Source organism: Tachyglossus aculeatus, chromosome 1 (genome assembly GCF_015852505.1).
Source record: "Tachyglossus aculeatus isolate mTacAcu1 chromosome 1, mTacAcu1.pri, whole genome shotgun sequence".
Lineage (NCBI taxonomy): Eukaryota > Metazoa > Chordata > Mammalia > Monotremata > Tachyglossidae > Tachyglossus > Tachyglossus aculeatus.
Genome location: NC_052066.1, coordinates 99,898,913 through 99,914,268, shown reverse-complemented (window position 1 = coordinate 99,914,268; position 15,356 = coordinate 99,898,913). Strand labels below are relative to the sequence as shown.

Here is a 15,356-nt window from a genome sequence, read left to right as displayed (position 1 = left end):
CCTCCTGCTCCTCCTCCTCCTCCTTCTTCTCCTTCTTCTCCTTCTTCTCCTTCTCCTTCTCCTGCTCCTCCTTTTCCTCCTCCTCCTCCTCCTTCTCCTTTTCCTGCTCCTCCTTTTCCTCCTCCTCCTCCTCCTCCTCCTCCTCCTGCTCCTCCTTTTCCTCCTCCTCCTTTTCCTCCTCCTCCTCCGCCCATTCCTGCACCGCTCCTGGGCGAAGATGCGGCCGGCCCAGCCCCGGCCCAAGCCCTGGGCCACTGACCTCCTGCCTCTGCTGGCCCTGGCCCTCCTCCTGCCAGCCCAAGCCCAGAGCCCCGCTGCCCTCCCCAAAGGTGAGCCCCCCCACCTTCCCCCAAAGCCCCCTCTCCCTCCACCCCCCTCTCTGCTCCTTCTCCTCCTTTTACACCCTGAGCCCACTGTTGGCTAGGGACTGTCTCTATATGTTGCCAACTTGGACTTCCCAAGCGCTTAGTACAGTGCTCTGCGCACAGTAAGCGCTCAATAAATATGACCCCCGGGCCTGGAATGCCAACTTGTACTTCCCAAGCGCTTAGTACAGTGCTCTGCACACAGTAAGCGCTCAATAAATACGATTGATGATGATGATGATCCGCCAAGCTAGCTCTCTTCCTCCCTTCAAGGCCCTACTGAGAGCTCACCTCCTCCAGGAGGCCTTCCCAGACAGAGCCCCTTCCTTCCTCTCCCCCTCGCCCCCCTCTCCATCCCCCCGTCTTACCTCCTTCCCTTCCCCACAGCACCTGTATATATACGTTTGTACATATTTATTGTACTTCCCAAGCGCTTAGTACAGTGCTCTGCACACAGTAAGCGCTCAATAAATACAATTGATGATGATGATGATTACTCTATTTATTTTACTTGTACATATCTATTTTATTTATTTTATTTTGTTAGTATGTTTGGTTTTGTCCTCCGGCTCCCTGTTTTAGACTGTGAGCCCACTGTTGGGTAGGGACTGTCTCTATATGTTGCCAACTTGTACTTCCCAAGCGCTTAATACAGTGCTCTGCACACAGTAAGTGCTCAATAAGTACGATTGATTGATTGATCTCTATATGTTGCCAACTTGTACTTCCCAAGCGCTCTGCACACAGTAAGCGCTCAATAAATACGATTGAAGGAATGAATGAACAGCGGAAGCAGCGTGGCTCAGTGGAAAGAGCACGGGCTTTGGAGTCAGGGGACATGGGTTCGAATGCCAGCTCTGCCAGTTGTCAGCTGGGTGACTTTGGGCAAGTCACTTAACTTCTCTGGGCCTCAGTTCCCTCATCTGTAAAATGGGGATGAAGACTGTGAGCCCCCCCGTGGGTCAACCGGGTCTTAGACCCGTGCTTTGCACATAGTAAGCACGTCCCCCTTTTAGACTGTGAGCCCGTTGTTGGGTAGGAACTGTCTCTATTTGTTGCCATCTTGTACTTCCCAAGCGCTTAGTACAGTGCTCTGCACATGGTAAGCGCTCAATAAATACGATTGATTGATTGATTAATAAATGCCATTATTATTATTAACCTCTCCGTGCCTCAGTTTCCTCATCTGTAAAAATGGGGATTAAGACTGTGAGGGGCAACCTGATCTCCTTGTAACCTCCCCAGCACTTAGAACAGTGCTTTGCACATAGTAAGCGCTTAATAAATGCCATCATTATTATTATTATTATCATCCCGCTTCTCAAGTCAGGTCAGTGGCTTCCACTTTCTGCTGGACGCTGAGACCCTGCGGCCCCTGGAAAACCCACTTCCCGCAGACTTGGTCGACGTCCAGGCCGCCCCGGATCCAGGATCCATCCTCCCAACGCCCCAGGGATCCTCCAGACCCACCTCCAGTACCAAACCATCATAGCCCCGGGGGAGATTTCAGCCCTGTAGGCTCCTCTTGCCCCCCACTCCCCATCTGGGTGGGACTGGAGGCAGCAGCAGCACCCTCTCCCCTGCCCAAGCCTTCAACCTCTTCCTCTCCACCCCCTCTGCCTCCTCCCGCAGCCGCCTCGGCCCTTGTTCGGAGTCGCTGGACAGAGGGCCGATAGCCGGTCCAGGAGTCGAAAGACAAAAAACTTTTTACATCCACCCCTTCAAAGAGCAGCCCAGCGCATGTTTATCCAAACATTTCTGGTGCCACCGGGAAATGAGCCTTGCAGAATCCCCAGTGCTTTGACTTTGAGCTGGAATAGTCGCCTGGCGTTAGAGCGTGCTTTTAAAATATCCTCCTGCTAGACCGATTTTTATTTCTCCTTTTCAATCTGGGAATACTCTTTGGCTCCCTGTCCCCTTCGCGGACATTAATAAAGCTCGGTCTGTTCTAGCTGGCTTTGAGCGTGGGGAAAGAAATTTATGTCAGGGATGAATTTAGTGGCTAAGGATGGCGGTGCAGCCTGGCTGGTTGGTGAGAGGAGGCTCAGAAAACTCGGACAGGGGAGGTGAATTCATCAGTCCTATTTATTGAGCGCTTACTGTGTGCAGGGCACTGTACTAAAGTCTTGGGAGAGTCTTCTGGACTGTGATCCGTTGTGGGCAGGGATTGTCTCTTTTTGTTGCTGAATTGTACTTTCCAAGCAATTAGTACAGTGCCTTGCACGCAGTAAGTGCTCAAGAAATATGATTGAATGAGTACAGTGTAACAGACACATTCCCTGCCCACAACTCTCTAGACTCCAGTTATTTCAGGTTCTGCTAGCCTGGATGGGCAGCTTCTGTGGCATCTTGGGCAGGAGAGGTGGGTTTTTACGCATGTGTGAGTTTAGTCTGTTTTGGAACAAAGGATTTCATGAATTCTTTGGGTCCCTCAAATTTAAACGGAGTTTCTAGTCTGGACAACTGTGTTTCTTCACCTGGATCTGTTTGTGCCAACCAACAATGTGTTTGTAAAAGACTGTAGTCCGCATGAAGCTCAGGTGTTGATCTGTTTGTTTTAATAGTGAAGTTTCTTTAGATTATAAAGCATCTGGGAAAGATGGCGAACGGGCTGATGTGTTGAAAAAATAGTTTTGCTTTCGTGGCAGTTCAGAATGTAGTTCAATTTTCAAAGGTCAATGTAATAATACTACTTACTGAGCACCTAAGAGTAATGCACTATGTGGATCACGTGGGAAGCTTCAACGGTTCTGTTCGTAGACCTTATTTGGGGCACAATCCTGGCTTTGAATTTCACTGTGATGACGAAGAAATGTGTCTTGTGTGGGGGATTGGGTAGGGACCGTCTCCATATGTTACCGACTTGTACTTTCCATGCGCTTGGTACAGCCCTCTGCACAGAGTAATTGCTCAATAAATGCAATTGAATGAATGAATGAATGATCAGAGTAAAGGAATCCCAACGGTGAGGCTTGTTAAAATTTGAAGTATCTTAGGAACCACCTGGGATAATGCAATGACTGGTTCAGAATCTGATCTGAAAACCAGAGGACACCCCGATCCATAATCAAGGGAATTGGTGGTTTAGCTCTTATTTACTTCTGATGAGGCGGGCACACAGCCTGTTAGGACTGGGCTTATTAATGGTGTTGGCTAAAGTGGAGTTTGGCCCTCAAAGGGTGAAGGTGGTGAGAAGTCAGACTGCCCTATGTCTGAGCTGGCAAGTGGGTTGTGGACAGAAGCCAGAATGTAGGAAAGAGGGGCTGGGCCAGTAGGCAAGCAGTGCTGGTGGAGGGAATCTGGGCCCTCTAAAGTCCTCAGACAGCCCCCGGACAGCCACTCTCTTCCCTGAAACTTTGATAATGTCCCCCTAGTCAGGGAGGGACATGAACAAATTTGGAGAAATACTTGGAGGAGCAAATCACTTTGCTGGCTCCTGAACACTGGTCACTGCTGTTATTTTCCTTCTCGCTCCGTGGGGAATGGACATCTGATGCTTAATTGCAGGCTGAGGCGAAACAGCAGGAATACGGGAAGTGGGGAAGAGGTGGTTTAGAAATTTTGAGCCCCCTGTCTGGCAGAACTCTGCCACGGCTGCATCTGGCCAAGAGCCAAAGGACAGGGATCAGATTGGACTCATGCCTTTCCACAGCAGGGGGAAGGAGACCAAGGACAGATTTTCCTGTAAGGTTGTTTAATCTTGGAGCTCATTTATCTGCCAAGGCTGTTGCAGTTGTGATGCTGTTGCAGTTGTGACCATCCTGGACCACCTCCACCTAGCAGCCAGTTAAAAGGGCTTCCTTTCCTTTAAATGTCAGCATGCTGGTCATGCTGGCAATCCTGCTGTGTTTGAGGCTTCTGGAGGGCCAGATTCTGAACATTTTCCTGACAGCAGGCCTTAAGTAAGACCTTCTATCTCCTGGCTTCTAGTCTGACACTCATCCCTTCCCTTTCCCTCGCGTGCAGCCTTACCAGCTATCAGGCCTGAGCTGGGGACAATCATTGAATGACACTCTCCCTCCCCACCCCCTCACCTGGGCTCACCTTCCCTCAGAGTCTGGGTATCCTAGACTCAATTCTGTTAGAAGCATTGTGGCTTAGTGGATAGAGCCTGGGCCTGGGAGTTGAAAGGACCTGGGTTCTAATCCCGGCTCTGCCACTTGTCTGCTATGTGACAAGTCACTTCACCTTTCTGGGCCTCATTTATCTTATCTGTAAAATGGGGATTAAGAGTGTGAATCCCATGTGGGTCAGGGAAGGTTAGGCCTTCCCAGACTGAGCCCCCTTTTTCCTTTCCTCCTCCCCATCCCACCGCCCTACCTCCTTCCCCTCCCCACAGCACCTGTATATATGTTTGTACAGATTTATTACTCTATTTTACCTGTACATATTTACTATTTGTTTTGTTAATGATGTGCTTCTAACTTTATTTCTGTTTATTCTGATGGCTTGACACCTGTCCACATGTTGTGTTTTGTTGCCTGTCTCCCCCTTCTAGACTGTAAGCCCATTGTTGGGTAGGGACCGTCTCTATATGTTGCCAACTTGTACTTCCCAAGTGCTTGGTACAGTGCTCTGCACACAGTAAGCGTTCAATAAATACAATTGAATGAATGAATGACTGTGTCCAAATTGACTAACTTGTTTCTACCTCAGCTCTTAGAACAGTGCTTGGCACATAGTAAGTGCTTAACAAGTACCATTATTATTATTATTATCCAAACCCTGCCTTGGTTCCACACTCATGGCAGGTGGGCTGGACTCCACTATCCCCCCTCCCCGCATGAACTCCTCCTACGCACTGTAGCTCCTCAACCTTGTATAGGGTGCAGCCAGTTTTCCACCACTTCCTCTTGTAGCCTTCTCCCGGGGAGGCTGCTGGGCCTGTGGGTGGTCCAACTCAGACCCCTCTGAGTTGGACCTGCTCTGTCTGAGGAGGAGACCGGAGACCCAAAACACTGCAGGACCCATTGGCCCAGTCTGGCCCAGCCGGCAGTTTGGAAACAGGGAGAAGATTTAATTCTCATTCTTGGTCCTTCCTTGCCAGCTGCTCTCCCCCTCCAGGAAACAGAAAGGGCCAGCTCCTGCAGAGCTGGCAAGAAGTTCCTTGTAGTGCTCAATAAATACAATTGATTGATTGAAAAGCAGTGCCAAAGGCAAGAGTTTTTTTCCATGTTCCTGGGGCTTTGACAAGGGATCCCTCCCTGACCCTTTCCAAGCATGTGGACCAAATTCAGGTGGAGAGATTTCCAGATGAGGTGTCCTAGTGTCACCCTTGACACTGGTCTAGCCGTCACGTGATGCCTGTATGTGCTTTCTTTTGGAACAAGACTGAGGTGAGCTGGCACAGACAGTAGCAGTCTGGCTCCACAGAATATGAGGAGGTCTGTTACCCATTTTGATTTCTTCCACCAGTCTGATAAATTTCTGCCATCGATGCTTCCCTGTGTCAGTCATCTTCTGGAAAGTGGCATCTTGAAAGTGTATTATTCACCTACTTTGGCATTTCATTTTTGGAATTAAGTGTGTATCACACCTCACATGGAGGTCAATAAATCAATCAATCAAACAATGATATTTATTGAACATATACTGTGTGCAGAACACTGCAGTAAGCGCTTGGCAGAGTACAATATCTCACAGAATTGGCGAATGTGTTCCCTGCCCACGAGGAGCTTTCCGACTAGGTGTTATACACATTTACGCCTTCACGTGCCTGTGTGTGTGCAGGTGTGTGTGGGTTGATCTGGGTAAACTGAGGCAAAGTGGTTTAGGTCATTGAAACCTCCCCCCAGGAGCCTACCTGATTGGCCCATAGATGCCTGAGAAAAAGGCTGTGCCCTAAACTGCTCTGTGGCAGTGCCCCCTCCCCACCCTAAGTCAGTCAGTCAGGCAATCATATTTATTGAGCTCTTACTTTGTGCGGAGCACTATAGTAAGCACTTGGGAGAGTACAGTATAACAATAGAACAGACACATTCCCTGCCCACAGCGAGCTTGCAGTCATGGGAGGGTCAGTCAGTCAGTCGTATTTATGGAGTTCTTACCGTGTTCAGATCACTGTACTAAGCTCTTGGGAGAGTACAATTTAGAAATATAACAATATAACAGTCTATCGCCTCCTGAGAAAGAAACTGCTTCCTTCTACTGGGGTCTGGGCCAGCAGCTGAATGGGAAACCTGGGAATGCTCTCATTCCCCTCAGCCAGTGGGAGGTTCACAGGGCAGGGGACCCCCATATCCCCTCCAGGCCTGGAGCCAGAGACGGTCTGCAGACGCGGCTGGGCTGAGTAACGGTTAATAAGATAGCAGGAAGTAGTGTGATCTAATGGAAAGAGCCCGGGCCGGGAGTTAGAGGACCTGCGTTATAATTGCCACTCCATCACTTGTCTCCTGTATGATCTTGGGCATGTAACTTAACTTCCCTGGGCCTCAATTTTGCAGATGTGGATTAAATCCCACCCCCTCCTACTTAGACTGTGAGCCCCGTGTGGGACAGGGATTTTGTCCAGCCTAAAAATGTTGTTTCTACCCCAGCTCTTAGAACAATGCTTGGCAAACAGTAAATTCTTCACAAGTCTCGTCTTATGCCATCGAATCATTTCTGACCCAAAGCGACACCACGGACACATTTCTCCCAGAACAGCCCGCTCTCCATCTGCAATCATTCTGGTAGTGTATCCATAGAGTTTTCTTGGTCAAAATACGGAAGTGGTTTACTTACTGCCGCCTTCCGCGCAGGAAACTTGAGTCTCCACCCTCGACTGTCTCCCGTGCAACTGCTGCCCAGCACAGGTGAGCCTTAACCTGTACCAATTGTCTTCCACTTGCTAGCTACTGGCCAAGCTAGGAATGGAATGGGTATGCCTCTGCTTCACTCTCCCTCCCATAGCTGAGACTGGTAGAGTACTGGAAACTCTCTAGGTGCGACCCTAAGAGGGCCTCACAATTACTATTATTATCATTATTGTTTTTATTAGGACTGGAGGTCACAGAATCAATGAGCCCGTTGTTGGATAGGGACCGTCTCTATATGTTGCCGACTTGTACTTCCCAAGCACTTAGTACAGTGCTCTGCACACAGTAAGCACTCAATAAATATGATTGAATGAATGGGCCAGGATCTATCTTGTATTGTTGTTATTGTCATTGTTGTTATACTTCCCTTAATCACAGAGAGCTATAAACACTATCTTAAAAACAAATACTATAAGGGGAGGGAACCTTGATCAGAAGCATTACTTATAGTTAAACAATGACTGTGAAAGAAAATTAGGCTACAAAAGGGAGCCCTCTGGGGTATGCTTCAAATAGCCTATGAGTTTAAACAACTTGTAAGTTTTTTAAATACTTTCGGAAGAGACCAGTTCTACATAAATAGTGAAGGGCATGGAAGGAATCTTCACTTCAAATACAAACAGGCCTTTGAGTAGCCATCTGTCTGGTTTTATACCACTAGTCTGACTTTTGGTTTCTCCCCTGTCTGGTACTGAGACCTTTATGTCTGGTGTTTTATTTAGTTGAACAGGCTCCCTTTTACTCCTGCTGCTGAGTTACCCCAAAATGGTTTCCTTCAGAGAAACACAAATTGTCGCAAGGAGCACCTAGGAAGTGAATTTAAGAAAAAATAATATTTTCAGCTTTATAACCCATCAGTTTCGGCTTTACAGTTTTGACTTTAGCTTCTCCTATGTTGCTACATCTGGGAACATGTATTGCCGTTTTGTGTTCTTACGAGAAATGAGGAAACTCGCATGTATGGCGGCTTTGTGTTTTTATGGGAAGTGAGGATACCCTTTTAGAATCCAGTATGGACAGTAGAGCAGGGTGGATAGAAAATTTAAAGAGGATGGGAGAAGCCAGGGAGTTGGGAATCTATCAGTTCATGATGTTTATTGAGATTTACTGTGTGCGAAGCATTGAACTAAGCCCTTAGCAGAGGATTTTTGATCAGCATCAGATTCACTAAGGTGGCTCATCTTGTCCCTTTTACTTTCAGTGAAGGAAATTTGGCTCTACAACAGAAGATTCCTCTATGACACACTATTAATATAGTGCTTTTTTTCCACTGTGCGTGAGTACACAATTTGGATAGTTTTGGTTAAGATAGGGTATTAGATCTTTGTTGGGAACCAATTCCCCCCATTTTATAACACCTTCCCTAAGCAAATATTAGTTCTGAGTCACAGTGCTTCAGTAAGATGTTGTTTTCAACTATATCATAAATCTGAGGCTGGGAAACTATTTCTTACATATTAGTCAGAGAAATTTGTATTCTAAACCTTTTTTGTGTGTAGCATAACTGATGCTAAAATATATAGTTTTACCAATTCAGAGGGAAAGGTTTACAGATTCGATAATGCGGCAGAATAGACTTATTCATTCTTTGAGTAGAAATTGCGGAAGCTTGCTGGAGTAAAATCTGCTAGTATTTACTTTGTTTACCACTGGAACGTGAATAATGGGAAACTGATATTTTGCACCCTGAATTCATTTTACACTGTGAGGGAAGAAAGATTTTGGAAAACTGGTAGGGAGAAAATCTTTTTGTATTGCACAGTCTTTTGGAGAATATTTTAATAACTCCTAGAATTGCTAGGACCTTAAAAAGTTTTCTTTCCCCAGAACTGGGACTGAATTGTTTCTATGAGAGATTTGAGTTTTTGGGAAGGACAGGTATAAGGTTTCTTTTCTTTGGGGGAAAAAGTCAGTTTCTTCAAATTATAGAAGTAAAAAAGGAAATCTGTCTTTCACCAATGTGACCCCCTCCACCCTTTTCCCACTGCTCCTCCTCCCCTCCCCATCACCCCCACTCCCTCCCTCTGCCCTACCCCTTTCCCCTTCCCATAGCACTTGTGTATATTTGTACATATTTATTACTCTATTTTTTTAATGATGTGTATATATCTATAATTCTATTTATCTATTTTGATGATATCGACACCTGTCTACTTGTTTCATTTTGTTGTCTGTCTCCCCCTTCTAGACTGTGAGCCTGTTGTTGGGTAGGAACTGTCTCTATCTGTTGCTGAATTGTACTTTCCAAGTGCTTAGCACAGTGCTCTGCACACAGGAAGCGCTCAACAAGTACGATTGAATGAAAGAATGAATTTACACCATGGCCTAATGGAAGGAGCAACGACCTGGGAGTCGGAGGACCTAGGTTCTAATCCTGGCTTTGCCACATATCTCCTAAATGATCTTAGACCAGTCACTTAACTTCTCTGTGCTTCAGTTTCCTCAACTGTAAAACGGGGATTCAATACCTGCACTCCCTCCTACTTAGACTGTAAGTCGCTTGTGAGACAGGGACTGTTAATTATTTTTATCTTGCATTTACCCTAGTGTTTAGTACAGTGCCTGGTAAATTCTTAACAAATACCACTATTATCAATGCTCCTGAATTATGTTTTATCAATTTTGCAAGTTTTTGACCCTGAAAAAAATGACTTAGCAGTGTACAGAAAGGGGAATGATCTTCATGCAGGATAAGGAATTTCCAGTTGTTGTAGTTTGACTAGTTTACAAATTCCATCTTTTAGAAGGAGCATAGTTCTGTAACTTTAAGGCCTTTTCTGTTCAGAGGTTAGTTTCCTTGGACTTCACCCCTCCAGTCCTTCACCTAGGCCTACAGGTCCAAAATGGAACAGATGCTATAACTTCAGTGACTTCTTCTGACAGCCCTCTAACAGGTTCAATTTTATACTAGTGGTAATTGAAAATGAACGCCATTGTTATATTGCTCTCAGCATTATAGATACCTCTTAAATGTTGCCAGAGTTTTATCCTAGTTTCAACCAGACCATTGATTTTCAAATTGGCTAGATGGATTTCCTTTTCTCTTTTATGTCTCTGTTGTTTTATTTGGCAGGTTTCCTGCTGTTCTGTGTATCTCTTTTCACATTTACATTTGAAGTAAATGCTCCAGATATTTTTCCTGTAATTTTATTTTGGTGGTGTTTTTTATTCTTTTTTTCTAAGGACTACTAGTGATAAGCTGAGTTGTTTCTTAGATGAGAAGTACATTTTTCTGAGGCAAAGTTTTATATATTAGTATTAAGTTCCTCTCAGAGGCACACCTGGAGAGTTTCCAGTACTCTACCAGTCTCCAGTATGGGAGGGAGAGTCAAGCAGCGGCATATTCATTCCATTCCTAGCATGGGCAGTGGCTAGTGAGTGGAAGGCAATTGGGTACAAGTCAAAACTCCCCTGTGCTGGGCAGCAGCAGCATGGGAGAGAGTCGAGGGTGGAGATTCAAGCTTACAGCGTGGAAGGAGGCAATGGCAAACCATTTTCGTATTTTTACCAAGAAAACTGTATGGATACATTACCTAAATGACTGCAGATGGAGGTGAGGCGTTCTGGAGAGATGTGTCCATGGAGTTGCTATGGGTTGGACACGACTCAACCACAAAAGACAAAACTACTATTAAGCACTTACTGTGTGCAGAGTACTGGGAAAGAATATATAAGTGGGAGTTAGGCATGGTCCCTGGCCTCCGGGAGGCTTAATATCTAAAATTGATAGAGAAGAGAAGTGACTGGTGACAGATACATAAGAAGAGATGAAACAAAGCATAGCAGCATGGACAAGTACACAAAACAAATAGAAAAATCAGTAGGTTACTATGGCTAGAAGAGCAGAATTTCAGGCCCTTTGCAGTTCAGAGTCCACAGTCATAACCGTGGCCAGAGTGAACACCTCAGCAGCAGCTGCTGCCACAATCCGACCGAGTTTTTATGGAGATGTCGCCAAGCTGTGGCTGTTTCTCTTTCGCACCGGGATGGTACAGTATGTTGGGATGGAGGCTCCTTGGTGATGCTGAAAAGAGCCAGGGTGGGGACTGGGGAAGGCTGTGTAGTGGTCCAGTAGAGGAGGAAACAGCGGGGCCTACTGGATAGAACCCAGGTTTGGGAGTAAGAGGATCTGGGTTCTAATCCTGGTTCCCCCACTCATCTACTGTGTGACCTTGGGCAAGTCACTTAACTTCTCCGTACCTCTGTTCCCTCATCTGCAAAATGGGGTCTCAATCCCTTTTCTTCCTCTTATTTAGACAGTGAGCCCCTTGTGGGACTGGGACCTGATTAATTTGCATCTACCCCAGTGCTTATAACAGTACTTAGCACATAGTAAGCGCTTCCCGAATGTCATCATCATTGTTATTATTATTACTACAACTGTTATTAATCATAGGAAGCTGAGGGCCCTGGATGGCCCAATGGGAAGTTGTGAGCCTATTCTGGGCAAGGATTGTCTCTCTTCCTTGCTGAATTGTACTTTCCAAGTGCTTAGTGTAGTGTTCTGCACACAGTAAGCACTCAATAAATATGATTGAATGAATGAATGAATGAATGAAGGTGGGCAAGATCCCAGGGAACTCATTTGACCTTCAGGGTGAAGAAAAAGCAGAGTAGTACACACTTCTGTAGCTTAAATCCCCTGGTCTGGTGTGCATGGGCGTGTCGGGAGTAGGGACCTTGGGGGTTTCAGGTGATGGATTTGCTTGGCCATTTGATGGCGAGAGTGCCAAGTTGTTTTTGGGATGGTCACTTACTAACAGCAGCAGCAGTATGCACTAAGCTCCTATTGGGTACAATACTGGCTGAGAAGCAGTGTCACCTACTAGATAGGGCCCAGGCCTGGGAGTCAAAAGGACCTGGGTTCTAATCCCAGATCTGCCACTTGTCTGCTGTGTGACCCTGGACAAGTCAGTTCTCTTCTCTGTGCCTCAGTTATCTCATATGTAGGGTAGGGATTAAGACTGGGAGCCCCACATGGGACAGGGACTCTGTCCAACCTGATTTGCTTGGGTCGACCCCAGCGCTTAGTACAGTGCTGGGAACATGGCACTTTACAAATACCACAGTAATCATTACTATTATTATTATTACAATAATGGTATTAAATACTTTGGAAGTTTAAAACGAGCAAGTGACACACTGACTGACCACATAGCTCCTGTTCACTATCCACATTTATTCAAGCAATCAATCAATTGGTGGTATTTATTGAGCACTCATTTTGTGTAGAGCACTGTACGAAGCACTTGGGAGAGTACAATATGACAGTAGATATGTTTCCTGCCCACATTAAGCTTACAGTTTAGAGGGAGAGACAGACATTACTATTAATCAACAAATTATGGCTATATATATACATCCGCCACTTGTCTGCTGTGTAACCTTGGGCAAGACATTTCACTTCTCTGTGCCTCAGTTACCTCATCTGCAAAATGAGGATTGAGACTGTGAGCCCCATGTGGGACAGAGACTGTGTCCACCCGATTTGCTTGTCTCCACCCCAGCGCTTAGTACAGTGCCTGGCACATAGTAAATGCTTAACAAATACCATAATTATTATAAGTGTTAGGGGGCTGAGGGAAAAGTGAATAAAGGTACAAATTCAAATGCAAGGGCAACAAAGAAGGAAGTAGGAGAAGAGAAAATGAGGGCTTTGTCAGGGAAGATCTCTTAGGGAAAATGTGCCTTCAGTAAGGCTTTGGAGGTGGAGACAGTGATGAGCTATCAGATATGAAGAGGATATGATTACCTTATAGCTGCCCAAGTGCTTAGAATAGTGCTTGGCACATAGTAAGAGTTTAACAAATACCACAGTTAACAAAATACTACAATTAATGGAGGGCATGTCCAAGTGTATGATTATGAGAAGCTGGGCAAGCTTAGTGCATAGAGCATGGGACTAGGAATTAGATGGACCTGGCTTCTAATTCTGGCTCTTCCACTTGTCTGCTGCATTACCTTAGGTACGTCACTTCACTTCTCTGTGCCTCTGTTCCTTCATCCGAAAAATGGAGATTAAGCCTGGGAGCCCTATGTGGGACAGGGACTGTGTCCAACATAATTTGCTTGTATTTGCCCCAGGGTTTAGTTCAGTACCTGACAGAGTAAGCACTTAACAAATACCACAATTATTACCACAATATTTATGTAGTAGGTTTATGAATTGTGAAATTGAGGACTTCATAAAAATTAGCACTCAGAGAGCCCCATTATTGTGAGGGGTCTGTCTTGGAGCCTAGGGCATCAGCTGGGCCACAGAGGCCTCCCCACCTCCCAGTTTGACAGGCGCTGGAGAATGGGTTGGAGCTGGCTGTAGTGCGGTCTCCTCTGTAGCCCAGTCCAGGCAGATGGGCGATGAGGGCAGGGTTTGTTGCAGGAACCCTAAGAATCCCTGGGTTTGAAGGATTTCACACGAGAATGAGTCATCTGAGAAACAGTGCAAAGTCAATGCCTATTTCGTTCTTTGGACCCAGATGCTCAGTCTGTCACTGCTACATCTCACATGCTTCTGGTGAGCCGGAAGCTAGGGCCAGAGATTCTTGGAAGGAAATGTGTGCCCAACTTGACAACTTCAGAATATTTGGAAAAGGCTGAATTTATTCCAGTTTTTCTCGGATGAATCACTGTAATAACATTTGCAAATTTTTATCAAACAAATCAAATCTCGAAGTCGGGTGTTTTGAGCATGCACTTATCTGCTCAGCCATACTCAGACATGGCCTCGCTCTTACTGTAAATAGCAAAATCTAGGAAACCGAAGACTGTCTCCCTTCTTGTCTCCCTCCCTGTCTCCCTGCCTATCCTCCAGTCTGTCTCCCAGTCTGTTTCCCGGCCTGTCTCTCAGCTTGTTTCCCAATTTGCCTGTCTCCCATTCTGTCTCCCATTCTGTCTCCCTCCCTGTCTCCCTGCCTATCCCCCAGTCTGCCTCCCTTCTTGTCTAACAGCCTGTCTCCCATCCTTTCTCCCTGTCTGTCTCCCAGCCTGCCTCTCAGCTTGTCTCCCAGTCTGCCTCCCTCCCTGTCTCCCTGCCTGCCTTCTGTCCTGTCTTCTGTCCTGTCTTCTGGCTTGTCTCCTAGTCTGTCTCCCTGCCTATCCCCCAACCTGTCTCCCAGTCTCCCTCCCAGCCTGTCTCTCAGCTTGTCTCCCATTCTGCCTCCTTCCCTGTCTCCCTGCCTGTCTTCTGGCCTATCTTCCAGTTTGTCTCCCAGCCTGTCTCCCTGCCTATCCCCTAGCCTGTATCCCAGTCTGCCTCCCAGCCTGTCTCCCAGCCTGTCTCCCTGCGTGTCTCATGGCCTGCCTCTCATCTTGTCTCCCAATCTGCTTCCCTCCCTGTCTCTCTCCCTGTCTCCCTGCCTGTCTTCTGGCCGGTCTTCTGGCCTATCTCCTGGCCTGTCTCTCTGCCTGTCTCTCCTTCTGTCTCCCAGCCTGCCTCTCTGACTGTCTCCCTTTGTCTAGCCATGTATAAAAAAACTAATTTGAGCCAACTGATTCATCTAGAAATTATAAAATCAATCAATCAATCCATAGTATTTATTGACCACCTAATATATATAGAACACTGTACTAAGCACTTAAGAAAGTACAGTATAATAGAGTAGGGGGACCCGATCCCCCCCAGAAGGAGCTTACAGTCTGCAGAGGGGAGACAGACATTAAAATAAACTACAGATAGGGGAACTAGGAGAGTATAAGGATGTTTACATATGTGCTGTAGGGCTGGGGTGAATATCAAAATGCTTAAGGGTTACACAGCCAAGTACAGGAGAAGCAGTGTGGCTCAATAGAAAGAGCGCGGGCTTTGGAGTCAGAGGTCATGGGTTCAAATCCTGGCTCTGCCAATTGTCAGCTGTGTGACTTTGGGCAAGTCACTTAACTTCTCCGGGCCTCAGTTACCTCATCTGTAAAATGGGGATTGACTGTGACCCTCCCGTGGGACAAGCTGATCACTTTGTAACCTCCCCAGCTCTTAGAACAGTGCTTTGAACAGTAAGCGCTTAATAAATGCCATCATTATTATTATTACATAACTGACATAGAGGAGTGTGCAAGCAGGTGAAATGAAGTCTTAGGGAAGGCCTTTTGAAGGAGGTATAATTCTAGGAGGAGCTTGGAGATGGGGAGCAGGGTGGAGTGTTGAATGTGAAGTGGGAAAGAGTTCCAGGCTCAAGGGAGGTTGTAGGCAAGGGATCGG

The 15,356-nt window shown here is 46.3% G+C and overlaps 1 protein-coding gene and 1 non-coding gene across 3 annotated transcripts in view; one reads left to right on the top strand and one right to left on the bottom strand.

Annotated features, from left to right (window-relative positions):
* The first annotated feature begins 209 nt into the window (after positions 1-209).
* PLOD2 (procollagen-lysine,2-oxoglutarate 5-dioxygenase 2) overlaps positions 210-15,356 on the top strand; it is a 116,058-nt gene continuing 100,911 nt past the window's right edge. For both annotated transcript variants that reach the window (XM_038748722.1, XM_038748714.1), the window contains exon 1: positions 210-329. In XM_038748722.1, the coding sequence (XP_038604650.1) occupies positions 218-329 (112 nt within the window). In that variant the 5' untranslated portion in view covers positions 210-217. The remainder of the gene's footprint in view (positions 330-15,356) is intronic.
* On the bottom strand, positions 7,170-7,306 carry LOC119935815. Its single transcript, XR_005453452.1, has one exon. It is a non-coding gene; the product is annotated as a small nucleolar RNA SNORA7 (small nucleolar RNA).